Below are 26546 nucleotides of genomic sequence, written 5' to 3'. Positions count from 1 at the left end.
CACAGTGATTCATACTAGTAACTGAAAAACAGTGGCATAGTAGAGTTCTGCTGCTAGGTATACAGGATAGGTAACTACAAGAAGGGGATAATACAATAAATGGCCAATGAAAAGAATATTTTCCTTCTGTTCCTAATTTCGGTGCAACTACTTCGTAGCTATTTTAAAGGGTGAAAATGTCACTTATGTTTCTTATTTTTACAGTTAGTGAGCAGCTCATCAGTATTTATGGCAGTAGGAAGGGAATATTAACCTCAGTTTCTGAGCTGTCTCCCTTGCGACTGGAATTTCCTTTTTGTCAAAATTACTTGGAAAAATACCAGGGGTTCCTCACAGTGCAACCGTGTGAAAATATGCAAAACAAAACCTGACTCAAGTCAGGGAGAGGGAGGGTGGAGAAAGCATCTTGCTATTAGGGCATTACTTCCAATTGAAAACAGCTGACAACACTGAAAGTTTTTCCTCTTTTCCTGTATTGCAGTCCTGTATCTATGAATTCAGCTAACTAATAGGAATCATTTCAGACCACTGAGCTGAAAAACCCAAACTACTCCAAACCCTGCCCCCAGATTCTTACCAAGTGACTCAATTCCTCATAGCGGGCATTGAAAGCCTCCAATTTTTCACTGATGATATCATCAAGAATCCCTCCATCAATCAGTGTCTGCCCAAGTTCCCGAATCTGGGTTCGATTATCAGCTGGATGACGCAGGACCGATTCCAGAGACTAATTAGCAGAAAAAAATTTAAAGGTCAAGACACTGAGTATTACTGCATTTTCAGAGGTGGAAATCTGGCTGCATGCACTGAAGTTTTACACTTCAAATGTCTTGACAGTTCTCTAAAAGCATGAATTAGTTATGGCTTAATCCATGACGGCACAAGGCAACTACAGTGGACATTTTCCTTTAGATAATTAAACTTCACAGCACTTCACGCCTATTCACATCATTTTATACCACAGTGCTGGAAGGAATTAATCAATTTACACAGGCCAGGAAAGAGCATACAGTTTTATCACGGTACCAAGTGTGGCAGAATCATGAACAGCAAAACTCAGCTTTTTATAGAGGATCTTACAAATACGCATTCCAGATTCAGAGTAATGTGTTCATCTAACCTGAAGAATCAGAATATTCAACATATAGGATCAACTAGGTTGGAAAAGACCTTCAAGATCATCAAGTCCAACCATTACCCCAGGACTGCCAAGTGCACCTCTAAACCATGCCACTAAGGGCTTTGTCTACACAGCCTCTGAACATTTCCATGGATGGTGATTTCACCACTTTCCACATATTTCAGTATTCCATTGAAATACAGAATTTATGGGGTTTTTTTTAACCAAAGCTATCTGAACAGTCACTGATCCAACAGAATGACTACAATACCTCAAGAGCATCATTGACAGCATCAAACTTATCAGGCAGACTTTCTGTCATTTGCACCCTTTCTTCCAGATTGTTTAGCCATGCTGTTTCTAAATCAAGGTACTGCAGCAGCTCAATCCAACAGGACCACACCTCCTAGCAGCAAAAGAAAAAACACACAGATTAGCTTAGAATGCCAGGCATAGCTCGTGCACCCTATGAACAGCTTAAATAAATTATGTTTCTGAGACATTTGCTAAAACAGGCAAAGAGAAAATATTCAAAAACATGCCATGGGTCACTAAGCTCTCGACAGAAAAACCTTCAACTGTAACAGCAAAATAAAAAGAAACAAGCAAAATACACATAGAAGTCTCCAAATTCACACTAAATTTATTACTAACAATCAGATATTTACAATGATTTAAGAACGTAACAAAATGTATCCACTCCTCTTGAAAGACAGGACATACACAACCTACCCCAATCTATAATCAACATGTTCTTATTATCCTATCTCAAGTTTTAATCTCAGAAGTTTTTTTATAAGTTTGTTTTCGTCATTTTGGAAGACACACAGATTGATAACAGAGCTGCGGGACAAGGTTACCTATTTGCATGTGTTGACTACAATACAGATTATAAAAGCAAAGCTAGATGATGTGTCATGGATTCCTCTGGATGTCATCTCAAGGGAAAGTAACCTTGGAAAGGAGCCACAGCAAAATGTGTTTATGCTGAAGCCACTGGATTCAATGATAAAATTCGACATTTTCATTGTCCTTCTCCATTCTTCTTGTGCCACCCGCTTCCACTTTACTAAGCTGAGAGCTACCATTCTTACCTCCAGTGTGTGGCATTTTCCCCGGATCCGGTTGCACAGTAGCTGGTAGTTCTCCAGCACAACATTCAGCTCAGTTGCCAGGTCCTGACCGCTAGACGGCACTTTGGCAGCCAGCATCTTGATGTTGTCTTTGAGAATCTTCACCCGCACTTCCTTCTGCAGCACATCCTCCTTCGCCCTCTGCCCAAAGAAATGTATTACACAATCAGCACTCAAATGCCATATGGTCAGTTATTCACCACTCAAATCAAAGACCAGCAGTTTAGCCTTGGAAGTGTTGATGCCAGAGTATTCTTGAGTCTCAGCACAACAACATATGCCACAAACTTGCATGGAATTTAGCTTATGCTAGCAAGCATTGAAAAATCCTATTTCATTAAACATAGTCACATTTACTACTTATGTTTTTTTCATTAAATATTCATGACTCTAAACAAAAAAGATGAAGTTCAGTGCTATTTATGCACTAGCATACAGATAGGAAAAAGAAAAAACCCAAAGGTTAAAAAAAAATTGGTTTGCTAAAAACAAGCATATCAGGGACAAAAAGGTAGTTATGAATCTCAGAGCTCAGTAATTATCTCCTAGAGTTATCCAGGAAAGATCATGTAATTACTAGGACACATGCAACTACAAAGTTGGGACCTTTCCCACAGCTGTTGGATGAGCTACCGGAACATGCAAAAAAGGACAGCTAGAAGAATTCCTTCAACCCAAATGCACTGAGAGGTGCTCAGTAATAAATATAAAGGATAAGCATAATACAACTCCCAACACACAGGCCTGGAGAAATCTCATTATCAGTTGTTGAATTTTGCCCTAACCAGAATTCCTGAAGCAGGATAGCTGGAAGACAGATCAGAGAAATGTCCAAGCCTGTGTCTGTCAAGACAACTAAAAGTCTCCAGAAAAAGAGACTGTCCCATATCTCTTTCTTTTCAGGTTTCAACAACAGTTTCATGGAGCTGAAGTAGGTCTGATATATCAGACACTTTACGGTAGAATTTAGTACATGACAGCATCATTGTTGTACATATTGTTCAAGATGTCTTCTAAATGTGAGGCAATTGAAAAAGAAAAAAAAAAAAAGGGAAAAAAAGCCAGTTAATGGAAAAGCAAAGAATGAAAAAAATCTGGGGAACACATTATTTTATAGCAGGATTATCAAAAACCATCTAGCCTCATTTTAAATATACTCTTTCAGATGTCAGTTTGGGTTCCACTCTCTGTTTAAATGAAAGCAGAATTAGGCAAGGCCAGAAGTTTTTCAAAGCCTTATGCAAAAATGCTCCTGGTCAAATATACAAAGAATGTTATTTCCCAGTCCTGACAGTACTCCCAGCATAATATCCTTACTGCAAATGAAAGAGGATATGAAAGTGTTACAGTACGTTTACTGGCCCGCTGACACATCTGCCAAATTTTAAAGTATAGAATATAATCTGGATTTGACACAGGTAAATAAGCTCAAAGTCTCTCAGATCTGCTAGCAAAAAGAGGGCTCTCCCTTTTCTTGGCTGGTGTCCAGCAGGCTGTGAGACTATGTGATCTCAAATGGCTTCAAAGGACATAGATATATTAAAACACTTGTTAAAGACTGCTTCAGAAAGCCTCTTCAAAAAAGAAGAATTCAAAACTTCAAATAGATTTGCCAAAGTACTTGCAAGGCAGAAAAAAACCCACCAAATCTTCATTTTATGCTCCCTCAAGTAATAGTGTAGTGGATACTCATTTAAATAACAGTCACACAAGTCAAAACATACGTGAAGATACACCTGAACTCTCAGATTTAGAAGCAGAGAGCATTTTTGTTTACTTTATACATACATCCACGAAAACTATCTATTCAACTGACAATTTATAATGAAACAAAAATAGCTCCTTCCTCCCAGTTGCTTTGGCCACCAGTCCCAAAATTAGAGAAGCAGGGACCAGCATCACTGTTTGCAACAGATGAGGAACAGAAGATGACGTTACAAAAGAACTTTTCTAAACTGCTTTTCTAAAAGTGGACTTGCTGTATCTAGGGGATAAGAAACTGAAGCCCCACAACAGGTAGAAGCAGAAGAATGTTTTCACAAGCACTAATTTATAGAGGTATAACATAATACCACTTTTTCTTTCTTTTTCAAATTCCATCTCTTGCAATAAGTTTCCATATTCCTACTGTTTCATGTGCTAAACATAGTAAGCCTGGTTCAACAGCTGGGCAAGCTGCTATTCATTACGAAACCCCTACCCCTCATGGCCAAATAGAACATCTGCTTTTACAGTTTGTGCTTTACAAAACAGAAATTCCACAAAGCTGAAAAATACCACTACTCCTGTCATGACCTGAGCTCCTTTCCACATGGATAATAACTCCACAGAGGTCAACCCCCAGAGCCATTAAGTTCTGCTTCTCTTTAATCAGGTCTCTACAATGACCTGGTATTCCTGACCTTCATTTCCTCCACAGCATTCTCTAGCTCTTCAGGAGACTTGTATTCAAAATCTTTCTCCAAATATTCTTCTTCAGCTTGGGTCATCCATTCTTGCATCTCTGCCAAATCCTTCTTCAAATTTACAGCTTTTTCTTGACTTTCAGACAGGCGATTTTTCTGACTAACGATCTAAAACCCAAGGTGGAGAAAGAAACAGCAGCTCTGTTACTTAAATATCCTTGTACAGGTGAAAAAAAACACAGTCTTTGTTAAAACATTCAACCACCAAAACCTTTTCAGGGCTTTTTAATTAATAAAGTCTTTTACACACACAACCTCATGCTCCCTTTTTTAGCATATCAACAAAATCTAGAGCTGAGGGAAGGAGGAAAATTACTCCTTTTTCCTCATTGCATGTAAGCTGGTAAAAAACCCTGGAAAAAGTCGGAGGGAAGGAAAACTTCTGATCACTATCACATAATTAGGTAGATCTTTATTCAGATCACTAACACACCCTTCAGGCCCCTCTTTCTTTCCACAACCCAGGCAACCTGGATTCTGTATCAACAGGTTCTCCAACACAGATACTTGCCAGGCATTGCAATCAAAGTATGTATGCACAAACAGCAGAAAACTTGCACCCAAAAAATACAACCAAATACACCAGACTGGAGTGGTTGTCTGTTTATTGCCATTTATTTTTTAAAGCTGCTTGGAAGCAGGCAGAAATTACACAGGACCAGAATAATATTCCAGGTTTCCGGAACAACAGAATCAGAAGGTGTCTTTCTTCCCACCCACCCCAGAAAGAGCAGCATAAGGAAAAGTGAACAAATTAATCTTTAGTTACAATTAAAGAGTTTCACTGTGCTCCTTCCAGTTAGGTACCAAAAAATTCATGTATTCAAACAAAATTACTGTCGCACTGGTATCCCCTAACATATTTGCACTTCCAAAGGATTCACTGGGTCAAGTTGTATTTCAGCCATTTTGACAGTGGGACAAGTAAAACGTACTCATCCCACTGTTTCATCGCTTCACCTCCTCACCATCCTACCAATATCAGTAACAAGCAAGAGCACTAATATTGTATGGAGAACTCACCTGTTTGCTCAGTTTCTCCCATTGTGTCTGGCAGTCCACTAGCCTAGACTTTACCCAAGTATTTACACTTGCAATAGGCTGGGCTCTTAAAGCAGACTCTACTTCCTTCATCTCTTTCAGAGATGGTTCAATCGTATCCATTTCATTGACAAACATCTGAGCACACAGAGAAAATAAAAAAAAGAAAAGAAGAAATCACATACATTTATACCATATCAATAGTTCTTCAAGTCTTAATTATTCCACAGAAACCTTAGTATAAAAACAGACTAATGCTGTGTTCAAAACCAGCTTGTTTAAAACAATCTTTCAGTGGCCCAAAACATCAGAACTAGGTAACTAAAAACCAAAATATACACACAGCACAAACATTCTCACATGCCAAGTGTCAACACCAGAACAATGCAAGTTTGAAGATTATGTGCACTAAATATCCTCATGCTTTGGACACACCTCACTTGCATTCTTCTCCCAGAAAGAAACATCTGAAGGTGCACTGTAATTACTTATTATAAGATGAAATTCTGCATGTTTGTGATCATCATGTGCCACTAGCTAGGAAGAAACCTTACTTGTAAGGCACACACAATCCCTAAACCCTAGGAGCTTCATCACAGTTATTTGCTTATTTTTACTGCCTTTGGGAGTTTAATGCAGAAAGCACTTAGCACTCACAGATTCAATTCCCTTATCGTAAAATTGGGGAAAATATATAAACATTTTCTGGGGAAATAATGTCAACTTGCAGATAAGTATTTGTAAACATGGCAAAGACCTTTGAAAACTAAAAAGTGTTATGGCTACACACAAAGAACCAATTAAAATGTGCCCTGAGGAAAGTTAAGATAATTTTTCTGGGAGGCTTTGTGGAATATGCCATGGACAAAGCAAGGAAAATAATAAAGAAGAAAGCCATTATTTATTTCAAAAGATTTCTCAAGAAAGCAAAACTCACTGTGCACTGGTCAAGTTGCCTTTGAAGTCCTTCAGTATTTCCCTGTACAGCCTTTTCTGTCATTAAAAAGTCTTTCACACCATCCATCCACTTCTGAATGACTTTTGAATCAGCCTAAATCAAAAATAGTAATGAAGAGTTGACACAACACCATGACGAAGAATGTATGGCTGTTGCATTTCAACTTGTAGCCATGTCAAAAGAATATTTTGCAAGCTTCTAGCATCACCTTGGTTTTGAATCAGACCACCTTTGGTTTAATTTTTGGTTTTGGTTTTTTTTTCTTTCCAGTTTCTGTTCTCAAATTTATATGAAAATTAAATTCACAATTGCAGTATTCTCATATACATGCCACAGCATTGTTTAATTGACACAGCACTGCTCCATGCTATCTACAATAGAGAAACAGAGAACCAAGCAAGCAGGTAGGCATGGCTCCAAGAAGTATGTGGTTACTTTTCATATGAAGGACCTGGCTGAAGGCTGTGAATAGCATTTTCCTGACAACAGAAACCACATATGACTGCTTCCACCACACTTGCCCAGGAGAGACACTGCACTCCAAGGAAAAGACAGGGCCCTATGTATATACATATATGTGGGGAGAAGAGGAGGGGATAATGCTGAACATACTTGACAGGTTGAAGCTATGCTGGGAAAGCCATTCCCTTACAGAGAAACAAAGGCATAAAAGAAGAATACTACAGATGATTACACTAACCATTAAAAAAAAATAAATCTAGCTGTTGGAGGCCAATACCAGCTCCAGTACTCACCAGGGCAATGCACAGGGGAAAAAAGGAAGCACATACACAATTTCAAAGTTAACTGACCTAACATCTCACAATTGCCTTTTATCCTGTGATGAGGTAGGTGGGGAGGGAGACAGGAGGGTCGACATCTCCTTCCCACAGAATTATGGGTGTCGTCAATCACCCTCACAAACAAAACAACCACAAACTTTGAGCAGGGAGAAAGCTTTTCTTTGTCCTGGTTCAACTGAGTTATGTGACTCATTTTCTAATAACATAGCTAGAAGGTTTTTAATCAACATTTTTGGACTGTTTGGTTAGGTTTAAGAGATGGCAGCTTTTAATTCTGACACAATTGTCATCACAGAGCACTGTTATTGAGAAGCTGAGTTAAAGCTCATCAGCTTAACCTTCTACTCTGCATGTCACCGAGGAGGAAAGCACAGTTTCCTTAAAAACCTTGCAATAACAGTTCTTTCAAGATCAATACACTATACACTGCTTCTCAAAAAAATCCTGCACTAATGAAACCCCATTAGACTAAGATCATGTTTATTTTTAGGCCAATGTTACCATGAGAGGTCAAAGTCATGACATTTTCTTCATTCTTTTTCCATTTGGGGGAATTTCCTGCAGCTGATTAGCCTGAAAATAATTTTCCAAAAAATCAGACCCCAGGAGGCTTAACAGTGAACCATGGCTTAATGTAAAATAATACATATTTATAGAGGTTGCCATTTGAAAAGGCATTTTAGTATATAACTAATTTAGCTTGCTTACAGTAAGCTACTTACCTAAGTAGCTGGAGTGAACTGAATGGGCTTATTCACAAAGTTAGGCGTACATTTAAATGACTTGCTGAACCACAAGCCAAGACCTTAAATATTTAGTGAAGTAAATGCTCCTGCGCTGCACAGGTAAATAATTACCAATGGTCAAATACCCAGTGTAGGTTGTTGGTGTACAAGAGCTCACAAATTTTAGACATGAACTAAACAAAAACATATCGGTTTCTATAATTTATTCTAGGCAAGAACAAAACTCAAATGTGTTGAAATTTAACTTGTTCGCGCCTAGAAAAACCACATGATGTACGACATTGCAATAGATTTAAAGGAACTGAAGGCAAAACATAATCAAAGACAGCAAGCCACACCATATTAGAGGTATGATAACACAGAATAAGAGATACAGAAATTTTCTTGTAGAAAATATTAGACACAAAACTGATAAAATCAGCCTTGTCTATTTTTCCCATCGCATGAGTTTTACAGACAGTCACAGTAAAACACAGATCGTGTCACTAATGCATGTGTTGTCAGCTTGGGGGAGCCTCTGTCACATCACAAATCACAGAAGGGCCACCTGAGCTGCAGGACCCACAGGCAGATCTGCCAGAGACTTGCTCATCAGGCTGACAAGGACATTTTAAGCACTGTTCACCTGTCTGCTCACTGTTAAAATTAGAATACTTATATACTCACTTTATTTTCAAAAAACTAAATGCAGGGAATGCTGTTTTGGGAACAGCTTTTAAAGGCAAAATAGGAAAAAGGAAACATTAAATGTAAACCAACACTTGTGTGTGGCTGCGCACGACTACATTTTCCAAGGGTTGCCATCCACTTACTCTTTTTTTTTCCCTTTTCTCCCCTACTTTTATTATTTTTTTTTTCTACCTTTTAATACCCAAATAATTCATCCCCTCTCATAATCGAGATACTGCCCAGCCATTCTCCAAACTAATCTTTTGTCTATGGTATTACATCTCCAGTACAGACCTCTTCAGTGTCTGCACCAGGACCATACACACAGTCTCCAGCATCAATGTTTCTTGCAGTGCAAGTTCCATCCTGATCTGCCCAGTACTGTCCACATTTTTATTCAACTAGTTCTACATTCTCATTTTTAGTCATACAGTGCTAGACTGCAAAAATCTCTGTATAGATTAGCACCACTCCTTCAAAAGGAAAAATCCAGGAATATAAATACTTGACTGCCCATCACTGACAGCTTTATGAAACATTTAGAAAATACAGGAACTGTGCACCTAAAAATTCAGCTCATAAGAAAATACCCCCAATATTTCTACAGATAGCACCACTACATATTTCTACCCTTTTCAATTATTTAATAATTACTTCTATTGTTTTTTCTGCTTTAATTTCTTTTCCAGCTTCTCTACTTGTTTTTAAGGTAACAGGAAAGTTTTTAACATCTCAGGACAAAATTCCATTCTCAGATCTATACAACAGAATGAAGCTTCAATGCTCTGCTCTCCAATAGCTTTTCACACAGGCATAAAAATCCCCATCTCTCATCAGTGAGTGCTTCATATACAACATTGCTTTGGATAGCTGTAGAGAACAGGGCATTTCACCTTTGGCTGGAAAAACTGTGTAATTGATTACTAAATGAAAACCTACCATGCTAATACTGCACACTGTGTACACCACTCTCAAGTTAAACATGACAGGATTCCAGTTTTCAGGAGCCATTTTTCACTCAGTTAAAGATGTGATTTAGGAAAGTAAGTGCATGTACAGACCACTCAACTGAACTTGATTCAAGTGCAGAAAGAGTTCTGCGCTTACAAGAAATAAAGGGAGAAAAAAGTGCTGCTGAAACCAATGACATAAGTAGGTTTTCCTCAACATAGCTATAGACAAGCCAACTGAAAAGCTGTAATCATTGGAACAAAACTGATCGAAAGTTGATGCACAAAGGACTCTGAGGCAGGCTTACATGCAGAATATTTATTCTGTCATGCTAAATAACTAAGTGCAACCAGAAAGAGAGGGAAGGGAAGAGGATGAGACACAGTGGGTTATTGTACATTTAGGTCATCAGGAAGAAACTTAATGAGGAAGCGCCTGCTGGAAACTCATCACCAAGGGCTTAGCTAAGCCTTAGAAGCTAATTTCTTCTAGGTCCTGTACAAGCCAGATCACTTCGAGCAGTCGGCTCCTGCTGAACAGCAGCATCAGCTCCTCCACAGTTCCACATCCCACAGGCTGCTGCAAGTAGCTATGGAAGGATAAGTTTGAAGAAACCAGGCTAAAAGCAGAAACTCTTTCAAATGCAGGTGCACAAGTACACATATTCCTGAGCATGTTTTTTTTTTTTTTTGGGGGGGGGGGGGGGCGTGGGGCATGGACAGCTTTTCTCTTTATGCTTCACATAATACAGCCTAACTAAAGAAACACACACTTTTTCCTCCGAAAACCTACATAAAATTCTTCCCCCTCTTCATAGCTTGGCTTGCGGCTTCCATTTACAAGTTCACCAGCCTAGACTGGACTACCATACCTATGCTATTCATACACACACATCTCACACATACACTGCTAGAAGCAGCTCAAGTCCTGATACAAATAATTAATGAAAGACATTTCTGAGCAGGAGCAAGTTTTTCCTTCCAGCCTTTTTTTCCTCAAAGTAAAACTTGGGTGCGCACCCTGCTTTTCACCATCATTTGTTTACCTTAGTAAACAAATCACCTTACAATCTGTTACCTTAGCATGACTTCTTCCAGATTTAAGGTTTCTTTGGGGAGGGGAAGAGAGGGTAGGGAGGGGCTTGTTTGTTTTGCTTTGGGTTTTGATGGGGGGGGGGGGGGGGGTGTTTTGTTTGCTTGTTATGGTTGGTTGGTTTTTGTTTTGTATTTAAAAGACAAGACTTTTACTGCTTCTGAACTATCATCAGCAATGGTTTGTCCAATTTTCACTACAAAATCAGGCATGTCAATTACCTGGCCTTCCTAATGTAAATTTCAGCTTAAGCACATGTATCTATTCTTGCCTAGTCATTAAAAATTCTGTCTGGCTTAAGATAAATTAAAAACAAACAAAAAACCCAACACTTAGTTTCAAGTTTGAGTCCAATATCCAATAGAAACAGCTTTTTGCTTCAGAAGGAAGAGCAAGACTGAAATAAACCTTTGGGGAAAAGTGGTAGTGTGTCTGCACGGCACCAATGTTCTAAAACAGGGGCATGCAGCAAATTGCCTTTTTGGGGGTTTGTTTTTGGTTTTTTACACATTGTGTGATACATACTCTGTTAAATGCAAAAGAATGTAAATAATTCCACACATTAAGATGCTTAATTCATGTGAAGAATACAGATTTCTGTAAGCTAATGCACGCGTCTTCACCCCAAGAGATGGAGACTCTAAAAGCACCTTCTTGCTTTCTGAAGCTTAAAATAGGAAGAAGAAAATAGGAAACACAAAGAAACCATCTAACCAGGAAGTACTGAGTCATGTCAGTTAAGTTACTTATGCACTTTTCTCTCCCCTCTTTATCAATGCATTAAACAGCTATATACCCTTGCTTTTAATCCCTTCATTTTTAAACCACTGGGATTTTTTGCCATGCAGGATTTCACATGTGTGTGCATATATATATCTAAAAATATGTAAGTGTTGATTAATCTTAATTCTATAACCTTCCTTCATGACACTTCAGAGGCCATTTGTTGGAACTGGAAAGCTCACTATACTGCATAGGCATTTTCTTTGGTTCCTTCTTGAACAGGCTGTACTATTTTTTTATTACTGCTGACAGAAATCCCACTTGAAGGAGCAGGATTTTTGGAGCAGGTACAGAATTTCAAGTTTCAATGTCAAAGGCACTGGGTGTCTGACACCAACCACGTTAGAGAGCACAGAGCTCCTGGTAGGATCAAGCCTTCAACAGCACAGCTGACTTATCCTTGACTCCAGTGTAACCTTTGCTCTGATATTGAAAGACAAGTAATCCTAGCTTTAAGTGAAAAGTAATTCTATTAGAACATAAAATAATACCTTAAGCATGTTAAAAGTCCTCTGCTACCCTGCTACAAACACACTATACAGGCTTCCAGCCTCTGCCACTATAGTGGCCCACCAACATTTCACTTCTGAATCAGTATCATAGGGACTCCTGCAGGAACACAAAAAGCTATAAAACAACTGAATTATCTAACAAAAAATAAAATAAAATCCTTCCATTTTACCTCAAATATTCTCAACTTAGATGTAATTTCCTCCAGTAGTTTAACATCTTTGGAAATCTTGAGCTTTAACTTGTCCCAGTGTCCCTGCACATACTTGAACTCTTGTGTGTAGACCTTTTTTATATCCAAAGAAGCATGTTTCTCCAAAGCCTTTGTTTCTTCAGCAAGTTTATCTATCCTGGGCTTCTGAGCTTCCAGTGTCTCACAAACCACCTATAACAAAAAATAAAACCCCGGTATGTCAGATTCCAATATTAGCCATACAAGAGGTACACACATACGAGTGCAAGTACATCAAAGGTTTTGTTGTGCAGTGAAAAGTGATATTCCGGTTACTGCAGTTATTGCAGCAGAGATGTCCAAAAAACCTTTTAAGCAGCAAAACCTTCAGCTGCTCTATCGGTACAGTAGCAGAGATTACAGAATGGTCTCTAAAGCCTGAACAAATAGCTAAACACACCCAGGCACCTCTCCTGGGCTGTGGGGTAATAGCAGCCAAATTAGCAAAGCAATGGCTACACTACACCTGGGTCATTAAAGAAACTGCAGCGTAGACACAACAGGACCTCATGTGTTCGGGTTGGTTTGGTTTGGATTTTTTTTTATTCCCTCTACAGAGATATATATATTTTTATAACAAAAGAAAACAAACATTAATGCTCACACAATCAGGTTTAGTGCGTCCTTTGAATTTTGTAATGTAAAATTATTGTAACATCTAGTTGCATTAAAAGGTTTGGATACATGAGTTTTGAAAGTTACTCTTTCAGCTGGAATACAGGGAGGATACAATTGGAATATATTCACTAGGGCATTGCTGGTATGGAGAGTCACTTGAGCCAAAATACCTAATTTCTTAATATTAAGGAAAAAATAACAGCTGAGGGTATAAGCCAAGATATGAAATATGCTGCCACTTCATTAAACTGGTCATTTAAGTCCTGCTTTAAATTTAAAGAGAGATACTTTGAATGAACACATGAAACCATTACTAATTTCATTAATTTAACTGTCAGTACATATATTTAATGTGTACATGTGAGACATGCACATATATTTTACTGTATTATACTGAGGAAGAGTCGTCTTTTGATATGTTTATATTCTCAATTTTCTTTTGTATTTACAGGAAATAAACAGGACAAGATTTATCATTTCCTCTAAAAAGATAGTGAGGTATCAATGAGACTGAGAAGGGGGATGTATATCCACAAAGCAAGTGTTTTCTGTGCACTGGGCCACAGAGTCAATCCCTGGCTTGGGTTTATGGCCAAGTTTATGACCAAGCAGTGCCTGCTACAGTGCAGAACGAGCTGGGCAATCCTAGGTCCACAAGCAGGTTTGTTCACAGTTTGTTCTCATTTCCCATCACACTCTTTAAAGCTTCCACACTGGCATAGCATGTACTTTCAGGTCAATTAATCTCTGAAGAAAAGGAGGAGAGGGGATTTGGGCAGAAGCAGGAAACAACAAGCCTCCAAAGACTAAATGCCATTGCAATTCAACCAGCATATGGACAAGAAAAATCTCTGCCAACTTTAAACAATACAGAAGCAATGTTAAAGGAGAAAAACAAAGAACTCAGAAATGCAGGGGTCTTTTTTTTTTTTGCTTTTGTTTTGTTTTTTAAATCTGCTGCTTAAAAAAAGCCAAAGTATTAACTCCACTGTTTACTGGGCTTTTAAAAATATGTATTTGATCACTCTCTGCTGAATAGAGAAGCACATAAAGACAGGCATGGCTTCTTATTACCCAGCAACTGGAGTTCAAGATCTCTTCCAGAGTCACCTGCAACTGCCTTATGCCATGTAGAGAAAAACACGTGTCTCTGGATTAAGCATGATTCCACATGCAAAAATATTTGTCTTCTTTTTTAAAGGAAAAAAAGAAAAATACCACTGCCATAGGATTCTCTTCCCTCACTCCAGCCTTAACTTATCACTTTGTAAATGATATTTTACAAAGCGACTGTTACCCATATGTTTTCCCCCTACTTTATAGGCTTATATCCAGAGACAAAATACTTTCCCTACTGGACAGAATTTGTGCATCAATTACCTTTATAGCTTGAAAGTACTGTTTTCCTTTGAAAGGCAAGCTAGAGATCAGAGAAATACAATTACTCTTCCATAACAGCCAAGGAGGATGAAACAGATGATTTGTTAACCAGGTGGCTGCGATGCAGCCCAGGCAGAGAGAGCTGAAAGGCAGCTCCCAAGGGAGAGAAGAGCGGCCAGCTCCCAGCTTTCCTCACAACCACACTCAGTGGCAAAGGAGCAAACCTTGGACCAGGTCACCACCCTGATCCAACCAAACTCCTAAGAGGATTCGCCCAGTGTTCTGACATCCATTTTGGAGCAGCTCAGCACAAGGAAGACTTAAGCACACTGGAGAGAGACTGGGAAGACTACCAAGGTGGTCCATGGTGCTGCAACACTCCAGAGAAGATCCCTTAGTCTCCTCTTCCTCCAGCTAAGTCAACCCAGTTCTGTTGGCTTCATCTCCTGGCACAGGCAGCAAGGGAAGCTGTGACATCTGCAGGCTTCGAGAACCTGGACATGTCCCTCAGCAGCCTGTTGTAACCCAGCTTTCAGCAAGCAATCCCCAGAGATCCCACTTCCACACAGCATTCACTAATGAACCTCCCCCTAAGTAACATTTTCGCTATTGCACTGAAAACAAGGCAGGAGAAAGGAGGATGACAGTAGCTGAAGTAAGCAACTTCCTCACGTCAGTGCAGAGGTAAGAGTTACCTTTGCCTGCTGCAGGGCCTTCTCAACCTTACTGGGTTCGCTCAGCCCACTGGTGATGGACTGCTGCTGGCACTCCAGCTCTCTCAGAGTGTCCTTCAGCCGCTGCAGAGCGTCCACGTAGTCCTGGCTCGGCTGACTTTCTGTCTCTGGTGTCATTAAAAAGAGTAACAGAACAAAATTCAAGGTTAGGAAATAGACACAAGACCCAAATTACAAGAGATGTGTACATAATCAAAGTTACCAGAATAATTTAGAGAAAAGAAATCATGTGAAGCATCAATTGAATCCTGATGAGACTTTCCAAGGGCTAAAACTCTTCCGCTGTGGCAATGTTTTTACTTTAAAGAATATTAAACATATGTAATATAAATAACAGAATAATAAACATCCAATGACAGCTCCCCCAAAAAACAAAATAAATGAATAAACAAATAGGTTAAAAACTCAATCCCATCTTTAGTTTTTTCTCTAACACCTGAGCACCTAAATCTCTTGGGGTAGGTGGAATCAACAGTACTCAGACTTTTGCATGCCTAAATACCCACAATTTAGTATTTCTCATTTTAAAGAAGTTTTATACATATCTACCATTTATATGCAATCACATACAGGTATCTACTATATATATTGAATATAAAGTATAGCTTATATAATAGCCATGTATTACTTATGAAGTTAAAAATATACAGTACATACAGTAAGTATAAATGCTAGTATTCATACATATATATAAAAACACATAAAATATGTATTACTGTGGCAGTAGGGATTGGGGTTGTGTTTATTTGGGCTTTTTTATATACACACACGTGCACAAAACCATAAAAATAGCAGCTTTCAGCCTGTTGCCAGAACAAATAAACTATTTGGGAAGACTGAAAAGAGACTTCAACTTTGAATGGCATATATTCTACTTGCAATCTTTGACTCTCATCTCAGATTTTGCTTGTGCCACCCCCGCTCTGTGGAATCCCAGGCAGGAGGCAGCACCTCACTGGCATTTCAGAACAAAAACTTCAGCAAACAGGATTTGGGCTGTAAGACCCATACTGTGGTGTATGCACATTATCTTGCCTTGGATTCCTAAGCAATTTCATTACTGCCGCAAGTAAAAATTAATCTAAGCTTTGCTGTGACTCACCAGGTAGCTTTTCAACAGCTTACTGTCAGGTCTGTCATACCATGTATAACTAAGGAATAAGTCAGCATTTCTAAAGAGGATCAGAGTTATCTAGCCTTCTCTTCTTAAAAAGCCAGGATTAAAGGGGGAAAAAAAAAGAAAGCAAATAGGTGCACTGTCACTAACCTACGGCAAACCCCAAAGGGGAAGAAAATAGTTTAAAAAGCCTCCCATTTACCAAAAAAAAAAAAGGTCACAATTCCCATAAAGCTGCTGGTGGAGATGGGACTGAGTAGCACTCCGTGAGGGCATTTTCAGAGGCTCATAGAAGTGCCATGAAAAGGAACAGACTTCTGTCAGTCAAAGCCTGCCAGGTTCACAAGTGCTCAAGTGACACCACCAATTGTTTCTCCCAATTACGTGGCTCTGGAAGTTCTTTAAATTCAAGCTGTGCTGTAAATAAACAGCTTAGACCCTGAAATGAAATTTCCCTCTTTCTTTATCAATACACAATCTGCAGAGAAATGATAATTCAAAAAACCCACACAAATACAAATTTGACATATAACACTGTGCAAGGTGTTTTTATGACTAGTTCAAACACGCTAGTAATGCCTCAAGTGATGTATGGCATGAAAAAATGAGTGTTTTGTCACATCATGTAATCATTACCAGAACAGACAATAGCAATAAAATTATTCGGAAGTATATGAACTCAGAACAGTCATAAAATAATCATTCCTCACAGTAAGCATGAAAGCACAGCCTATAATTTGAGCATGGCAGACAGATACCTTATTCATACAGTCTTCTGTATGGATATAATCAAAGTATGCAGGCCCGATGCAACACATTATATAGATGGCCTAACAACTTGGTAATTGAGCCTATTTTTATTAAACACAGAATAAAGTATTAATGCTCTTCCATTTGGGGCTGTTAGCAAAACACTTCCTTCAATTCCTCAGAAACAAAATGAGAACTAAGGAAAAAATATCCTTATAGATCTGTGGTCCTGCTATTCAGCTATAAAATATTAACAGAGCTACATATTTTGTGCACTACATTTAAAATCCTTTAGAAGCCAGCATGACTGGTTTGAATGCTCATAATGAAATTTTTAACACAACAAAAACCCAAGCAAAAAGTGCCTGAAAAGCAAGCCAGATTCCAGATCACTTCAAAGATGAAATTTCCAAAAGGAATTATGTATGACTAATGTGCTCAAAGCATCTATGAAAAAGACTAAATTTCACATGCGCACTTCAATTTTACAAGGTTCTCCTAATCTTCCATTTTTTTATTTCTAGTGTTATTATTTATTTCTGTAGGTGCCAGAGATACACAGCTTTTCAGAATAAATTATCCACATTAAATATGTTTTGCCAGTTCCTTAAATGTAGGTTCATGAATGTTGTATCCTTGCATAATCACTTCTAATACCATGGAATGGTATATTTTGTAGCGTGCACGGAGGAGGTCATACAAATACCCTTCTAGGGAACAAAAAGATTTTGTCAGCCTGACACAAAGCCTCCCAGAATCAGTAGTAAAACACTACTAGAATTCAGTGAGCTTTCCATCAGCTCAAAATATACGTATGTGCATATATGCACACGCACACACACACACGCATATATTCATTCTACCTTTCTTCAGCTGCTGGTGACGTTCCTCTAGTTTCTGACGAGTCAACTTGAAGTGTTCGAGAAAGCTATTCAAGCTCTCCTGAATGAAGTTTGGAGGCATGGGCTGAGAGGTGAGTGTCTTGCAGGTGGCTGTCAGGTGTTCCAACTGTGGACCCAGGCTTGCAAGATGAGTCAAGTCTCGCTGTGAAAGATTAAAAACAAAATCATATGCCACTTGCCTTGATAACACAAAGATGCTAAGCAAGCCACTGCAGCACAGCTCCTCCACACTACTAGGGCAAGAACATTAAAGTACTCCTGTGACACAGGGTCCAAAATCTTCCACTCAAATTCGGTGCCCTGGAGGTCTCAAATTTTGAGTTCCCTTACGTTACCTTACTGACTAGGCTAAGCTCCTCTGGGGCATTCTGTGCTCCTAACAGCTTCTAATCAAAATTAACAAGTTTTGCCAGACTTACCTGACATAAGTCTTTCAGGACTGCTGAGGGCTGGGATGCTGAAGAAGCATAACTTTTAAGCAAGCCATCCTTCTCAATTACAGTCTTTTCAAGATCACTCATTTCTTTAAAGTATGCATTTATATCTTCCTGGTACTTTATCTTTCTATCCACTTCTTCCAAATGCTGAACCACATCTTTCCAGCCTGACAATGTTTTCTCCATCACAGTTTTTATATCCACTGTAGAAAGACCTTCTAAAAAGATTATACAAGTTATTGTTATATTAACTGCAACACATTTTGATTAACAGGCATTTAACCTTTCCTCTCTTCAAATACAGGTGCACACTTGTATTAACATGCAAAATGCTTTGATTCCGAGAACACTATCCATAAAACTGTATTTATTATTAACTGTGTTTTCGCTTTTTATTTCCACATTAATAGTAAAATAGAGCACAATATTCCACTTCCATTCTTTCCCTTTGATAACTTTTGAGTTTATAACAATGAGCTTTTGACCATCACGATTTTTGTCTAAATGCTGATAATGTAGAATTATGTAAAATAAGCTTTAAGGAAGCTTCCAGTGAATTAATTTTTGTTGAAATGATTCTAGACTCCACAAAGAAAAAGGGAAGCAGTAAGATGGAAGGGAGAAATAAATTCATTGAAAAGGTAGATGGAAATACTATCAGCCTGGGAGTCAGAGGGAGAAATGCAGACATGATTAATATGAACAGCAAAAAAGCAACAGAAGAAAACACGAGGTTATTTCCCACTCACAGTGAGTACATGAAGCACTTGCTACACCATCTTTTTGATAAATCAGTGCATTACTTGAGGATGCAGTGGCAGAATTGAACAGACCTCCCCAGCAATTCCTCCTCCGTTTATTTCCTCAAGTGTCAGAAGTAACTGACAATTCTGTTACATATGAAGAAATTTCACTGCTATGTACATTCTTGCCATTGCAAGTTTCTGATGCAGATTCTCTTTCAAGGTACTACCTACGTTATGTAAGGCATATTTAGGTCATTTGAACTTAACAGTTCTGTCATTTAGATTGGAGAGTCACATGGAGGGATTTTTGCTGCACTCCTTTAGCATAAGTGGAGCCCAACTCTCTGGTCAAGGCAGCCAGCCAGCAAAAGCTGGAACAAGGGAGCTTGAAGGCTCTGTTTCACAGATCCTCACTGTGCTTAACACTGGCCATACTCTTGGCACAACTATAATACAGAAGCACAGCAGCTGCAACCAGCCGTGTAAGAGGAGCATGCATGCAACGATAGGTCACTGCCACTATGGCATGGCCTTGTACATGCTCCAAGACAGAAATGGTTGCCAGTGCTGTGCATTATTCCACACAGGCATAGCTTGGCCTGGATTTGGAGAGAAGGGCTGTCATTCTGAGCTGGACAAAACATACTAGCTGATCTAAACAAAGCCAGGGGCTGTAGATTATTTTCTATAGATTCCAACCTTTACAATGGCAGATAATTAGGAAGCAATTTCTGTATGTTATTTTTTTGCTGATACAAAGCAGTTTTTGAACTATGTATTTCTCATTATGATCAACAGATACTGGTTTCAAAGACATGACCTCTTACAGCTGAACAGGTTTATAAAAGAGAGACAGGAGAGGGAGGACTTCTGTGCAGGGTTGAAGACAAGGAACAGCTCCTAATTTTTATAATCCAATCTCCACATTAAATCAGTGGCTTCCAGCCACCAGCTTCAAGGCAACAGCACACACTGTAAAAAGCTTCAGCTGCATTAGGCAAGGAGAGGAGGATTGGAGATGTTTAGCAGATTGGGGCATCCAGGAAAAAGGACTGCCTGGAAAAAACATGACAATTGGGAAATCCAGTGGAAATCAGTATTTTCCAAAAGGGATGCTGGTCAATATGCAGGGCAGTGATACCAGCTTCTCACTTGTCTGAATGCTACCAAGTCATAGTAATTTCACCAGAAGCCAAGTACATAGCAGATCTAAAAGACTGCCTCTGGATGATATGAACAGCTCTTTTATGCAGAAAGTTGCATTTCGCTGATGAAGTTTTGTCACATTATGAAGCGAGATTTTGGCAACATCTAAAGTTTCAACTTTCACTGATGTTAATTATAAGTTTCCAGGGATAAGTGTTTTAATTGGCAATCAACCATTTTCTTACAGCTCAAAGGCTTATCTCTTGCCTTTGAGCCATAAATTGTGACTATTATCATCAAAACGTACTGACAGTCGTTACAAAAATAAAGCAAGCTACAAATAAAAAGATATACACACATTTATCAAGCTAAATTTGGGTTCAAAATTTCCATTTCAGGTCAGTTATATTTTAAAATTTTACACCTAAAATCTCCACACGATTAGAATTAAACCAGCTCCTCCCCCTAAAAAACATGTTACTGCCATTTTAGAAAATTATTTCTATTTCAATAAAAATAACCCTTAAACAACTGCAATGAACACACACACATTAAACAAAGAATATTGTTTTTCTATAAGCGTAAGTAAAACCAAAACACACATCAAGAACTAGCAACAGTAACAACCAGCATCTCTGAAGGAGAGAAAATGGAGGGAGAGGAAAGGAATATTTTGCGATGCTTAACTGGAGATAGCATATTTCAGTATTATTTCCCAGAAACCCATCCGATTAAAATCACAAAACAGAAAAACCTTCAAGTTGCTTACCCCTTCCCATCTGATCCAAAAGTATATGTCCACTTCGGTTCAGTTCATCTAACTTTTGGCTTTTTTCAACTCTTTCTTTTTCGATCACCTACAAAGTGAACCCCAAAAGAGTACCGAAAAGGTAATTTTTCTTGACACATACCCACCCACCCCTGTAACATGTGTTTTCCCACTACTACCCAAAACACATTCCAGTTTTCTCAGATACAGCACCTTCTTAGATGCATCTTAGCTCTGTTTGCTCAGAAAACTAACGTAAAAAGAGTTCGCTCTCTCAAGTACCAGGAAAGCAAGAACTAGTACAACAACAGCACAAATAAAATGGTTGACAATCCTGCTGTATGAAATCAGAATTGGGACACCAGCTGAAACAAATCACTCGTGACCAAAAATTGTAATTATTTAATGTGAACCAGTGGAAAAAAAGACCTTTTTAAATAGTCCCTTCACTTCTGCTGCCTCTGCTGAGATTTCCAGTAGAAAGGAACAACAACCTGTTCTCTACAAGACCAAATAACAAGAACTATAGCACACTAGTAATCCACTCATAGTGCTTCTCTCTCCTTCATAAGGAAATGGTGAGGGAAATTTTATGCGATTACCAAGATTTTTAGAGGAAGAAGTTCCTCCCTTAAGTCATAAGTATTGGTGAATATTCCTGTGTGAGCCAAATACGCCCACAGAGGAAAGATAAGTTCCTTGTCCACAAGGCCACAACTTCAATACCCTCTGTGATTACAATAGACTATCTCCAAACTAAAATGTTTTCAAAACTAATGTCCCAGGTCATTACACTGCTTTAGACTTATTTTGGCAAATTCAGAAGCAGTGTGCATTTATTTGCATAGCTGGGAAGAACAAACACTCTCCTACCCACTTAGAACCCAACCATTTAAGAGCAGTGTTGTTCATGGGAACCTGGTGCTCATTTTGGAACCTATTTTAAAGGGCTACAAACATTCAGCAAGATCTATAAACGAACTATTGGGAGGGATGTTTTTGTTTTTATTTCCACCAGCACTGCCATTCCAAGCATTCCTGCTGGCACCATTTTGTACTACACCACTGAGAAGGAGTCTCCTTATAGATATTTTTAAGTATTGTCTTTGATTTCAAGAACAGGTTCAGGTCCAGCTAAAGCTCCACTAAGGCTTCATTAGCAAAGCCTGCTCAGCCCTCATTGGCAAAACATGCTCATGGAACAAAAAAAAGGCAAGAATATATTCCTGAGACAGAATAAAAGATAAAATGACTATTTCGTGGATCTCAGAGAATCCTGTAAAACTATATATTTGGTCTTGCAGGTCAGTAATATCATACATGAGTTGTAACTCTCAGGTTTTCTCAAAAATTAATCAGGCAAACAACATGACCAAACATTATAACAATGGACCCCTTTGGACCTGCACAGTGTGTACAGTGTCACAGCATGATTCAAGGGGTCTCTGAGCAACCTACTGGTCCATCTCTGCCAAAATTACAGAAATGGTGTCAATCAAGCCCATCTCCAACTGTGAAACATGAAACCAAAACATTGCTGCTTAGTGGGAAAGATACTAAATCCTGAAGACAGACATTAGAACTCCAAAGGAGAATTCTGTAAGATGTTTTTACATTTCCTGTGGACTCAACACCAGCAAAAAACTTGTGTCCAGCTAGTCAGATTTCTGTATATGCCCAGTTCTGAAACTATTTAACTAACAGACTTAATCCCCACAAAGCATGTGGATCAGCCCACACCTCCAGCTGACAGCCAGCTTTAGAGACAAAATATACTATTCACTGGAACATTATCTCCCCGTTTTACCTTCAGCTTTTCTTTCATGTTTGAAGTCTCTCTCATCTTCTTGTACTCTTTGATGTCTGTGGCCTGAATGGCAGATTTTGATTTTGAAATCCAGTTCAAGAGCTCAGCACTTTCAGCATCAAACCTGGTTTAAAAGGTCAGACAATTTTTTTTGGTCATTTTTCCCTATTCAGTAGGACTTCTGATTTTTAAGGCAGTGTGAAAGTTCAGCACGTTACTCAATTCCAGAACCGTATGGCTGCACACAAGATTTATGTTTCTCATATTGCTATTACTCACAGGCAGTAGGACAGAGAGAGACTTTCCAAAACCTGCTATAGTAATAATTAAGTCCATGGTATTAACCTTCAGGAACAAATTGAGAATACTTGGTGCAATTTATTTCTTAACTTTTTTATACATATCTTCATACAAACTATTACTGTTTCTTTCATAAGTCACAAAAGAGATCTCTCAATACTGAGCAGTTTTAAAGTAATAAACTAAACATCAGGGATAAGACAAATAACCGTTCTAGAACGTGTAAAAGTCTGCGACACTTTAGTCTGAAGAAAAAGGTAGCAGCTTATGCATTCACGGCAGTGACAGTAGACAAACCTTTTCGAGTGCTTAGGTGACTAAAGATTAGCTTATAGCTTAATATTTTTGGCTACAGTGACTGTGTCTATATTAACATACGCCTAAAACCACTAAGCTGCAACTCGCCACCATCAAAAAATAAAAACAGACAAGCAAACAAAAAAAACCAAACCCAACCAAAAAGCCCCAACTCCCAAATTAACCAATATTGTACATAACTTTAGAGAATGTCAGATATTCTATACAGACCACAAGTCAGTCCACAATACAATCATACTACTTAATCAGTGTAAATCCTAACATGGAGTAACAACCCACCAACAAATGCAAAAGCGGCTGAGAGTCACTCCAAGCTTTCACGGGAAAAACCTGTAAAATTCTAATTCCCGGCCATTTGTTGGTTTTAACATAAGCAACTGGGATAAGGCAAAAGTATCAGCAAATTTAGCCTATTTTAACTGACCCTGTCCTTAATGCAGTATGAACTGTAGGAAACAGTTCAAATAACTGTAGGATAACAGATCAAATCACTTTTGCTTTCCAAGTCCAAATAATTTCTACAACTCGCAAGACATGTAGGGAGAATGGATAGATGGGTTGCTGAACTGCTTTACTGCCCTGGGACACCCATGTGCACACACCACCCCCACCAATCGGTCTAGTGGAAGATGACCCTGTCTGTGGCAGGAAGCTAGATAATCTTTAAGGTCCCTTCCAACCCATACCATTCTTTGATTTTATACATGCAAGTCACTCAGCCACTGTAGGTATACTTGTGAAAGGAAACATCACTGTAATATTAATGTTGGTACTAAATATGAGGGAGATGGAATAGGTTTCTGAGCTTTTTTTTTTTTGTGCCGTTTCTCCCATTTCTCCATATATTTTACAGAGAACGAAAGAAATAATAAATAAATCAAAATACTTGGCACTTTCACAACACTTTTTAACTCAAGATGAGAAGATGTTTTTCCAAAAGAAAGTAAATATAATTAATTCTATCTTTCAGCAAAGGAGCTGAAGTACAAAGGACTGAAGACTTGTATTTTCTGAGAAAAAGAACACCCATTTCCCTTTGAAATTAATGTAAGCTGCAGGCTTTCTGCTGCTCCAAAAACAAGACTGTATGTAATATTCCCTTCCTGTTCCCCAAGCCCAAACTCTCAATGGCAACTTAAGTATTCCTTACTTGTGTAAAAAGCTAAGAACAAAAGTCATGAGTCCATGTGGTATCTAGTGAGCAAGGGAAAATGGCAGTGACATATACTTACTTTTTCTTTGCTTCGCTGTCCCCTGGGATTTGCCTTTTCTTTGGGGGTGGTGGTGGGGGCAACTCCTGTCTGGATTGTTTAACCACTACCTGTTCCTTCAATGGTGTTTCCACTGCAGTCTTCTGTGAAACTTGTGACATCCCTATGCTTCCTACAGCTTGAGTTACCTATACAAAATAATTCAGCAAAAGAATTCAATGCCATTTTTAAACACAAACTGCTTAGTTCCTTTTAATCCTCAATCATAAAAGCCCATTCATTCACTGCTACAAATGACCACACCTAGCTGTCATGAAGTACCTTCATCATAGACACATTTCAGAGAAAAAGTCCATTATTCACACCTTTTATGGATGGGAGCCAAGCATCAAAGTTCTCAGCCGACTAGAATTTCATGCTAGTCCAAGTGAACTAACATCAACAAAATAAGCATTATATCTGTTTTCCTTCATAATTGCTTGGTTCCAAGAACCAAGATCCTTTGAGATCTATTCTATATTTTAAACTCATATATATACATGATACATATATTATACTATATATACAATTCTATATCTTATACCCCATGAAACCAAGCCTAGATCCCAGAAAGAGCTGATACGCAGTGGATTTAACCTAAAAAGTCACTCAGGTCAATAGAAAATCTCTTTAATGGGTTGTAAAGTAAGTCCCACAGCAATCAACCCGTAAGTTCTAAGTACGTGCTTGATATGTAGGGGGAGTGAAAGGATGAAGACAGGATTTGGCACTCTCCAGTGCTTTGACTCAAACACAAGAACAAATTAAAGCCATGTGGCTGAAATGGATCTCTTCTCAGACATTCACTCTACCCTAAGTGGATCATGAATCGGTTCCACAGCCTTCACCATGTTAACATTTTAATATCACAAAAAAGGGACATACGAGTCATAAAACTGTCAAAATTCTCACAGAAGCCAATGGGAGTTCTGCCTAAACAAAAACATTACCAAGCACTCAGAATACTAAAATAAACATCCAGCTTGGCTATCATCATTACACATCAAACAAACAACTACTCTACTTTCAACAGATGAGAAATCATACTCACAGAGCATAAATGCTTGTATGACTCCCATTTATTTATCTATTCTGGGGTTTGGGTTTTGTCTTTGCTTTCTTTTAGTATCATATTTAATCCAGTCCCAGCACTCTTACAATGTTTAAAGGCATTTGTATTGATTGATAATACATGGCAAGCCTGCTTTATTCATCAGAAAAATGAAGCTTAATCTGTGTGAGAAAGGAGTAATAGTACTAGTCAGGTTAACAACTTGGGGTTTCAAAGACCAAAAAACGCAGAGAGCTTTATCAGCAAATAAAGTCAGCCCCATGTGGAAGAGCACTCACCTACTTCTCTAGCCTGATGCAAAGAAATTGCCTGGACAATTTTTCTGACAGTATCAATGAGATTTGCATATACACAGACATCTAAACTAAAAAGTAATAAAGCCTTGTTAGGTACCTGGTTAGAGTAATCCTCTAGCTTCTGAACCAAACTGTCCCACCTCTGAGTTAGTTCTTCTTGATCCTGGTCGATCTTACTTGATGCTTGGCCATTCCCAAGGATTTGGGCCACATCCTGACCTAGTTCATTCAGCTGGTCTAGTGTTTGCCGTTTCATACCCATATCCTCTTTCAAAATCTAAAGTTAGAAGAAAACATTAAAAGACGCTGTCAAGTATTATGCTGCCTCTTAGCTTTTAATTCCATGGTGGGGGCCAGGGAATACACTACCCCAGTCAGATTCATCACAGGTTTCAAAACAG

The 26546-nt window shown here is 38.6% G+C and overlaps 1 protein-coding gene across 3 annotated transcripts in view; it reads right to left on the bottom strand.

Annotated features, from left to right (window-relative positions):
* Positions 1-26546, bottom strand: part of UTRN (utrophin) — a 386987-nt gene that overhangs the window by 263872 nt on the left and 96569 nt on the right. For all 3 annotated transcript variants that reach the window (XM_065680488.1, XM_065680489.1, XM_065680490.1), the window contains exons 16-29: positions 26243-26422; positions 24760-24926; positions 22910-23033; positions 21103-21190; positions 18424-18659; positions 17966-18146; positions 15197-15342; positions 12444-12656; positions 6697-6810; positions 5742-5897; positions 4656-4826; positions 2215-2394; positions 1392-1526; positions 578-727 (exon numbers count right to left, since the gene is read on the bottom strand). In XM_065680488.1, coding sequence (XP_065536560.1) covers positions 578-727; positions 1392-1526; positions 2215-2394; positions 4656-4826; positions 5742-5897; positions 6697-6810; positions 12444-12656; positions 15197-15342; positions 17966-18146; positions 18424-18659; positions 21103-21190; positions 22910-23033; positions 24760-24926; positions 26243-26422 — 2241 coding nt within the window. The remainder of the gene's footprint in view (positions 1-577; positions 728-1391; positions 1527-2214; positions 2395-4655; positions 4827-5741; positions 5898-6696; positions 6811-12443; positions 12657-15196; positions 15343-17965; positions 18147-18423; positions 18660-21102; positions 21191-22909; positions 23034-24759; positions 24927-26242; positions 26423-26546) is intronic.

The sequence above is a fragment of the Lathamus discolor genome, chromosome 5 (assembly GCF_037157495.1).
Source record: "Lathamus discolor isolate bLatDis1 chromosome 5, bLatDis1.hap1, whole genome shotgun sequence".
NCBI classification, from domain to species: domain Eukaryota; kingdom Metazoa; phylum Chordata; class Aves; order Psittaciformes; family Psittacidae; genus Lathamus; species Lathamus discolor.
Note: the sequence above shows the minus strand (reverse complement) of the source record. Positions and strands in the feature narration are given on the sequence as shown.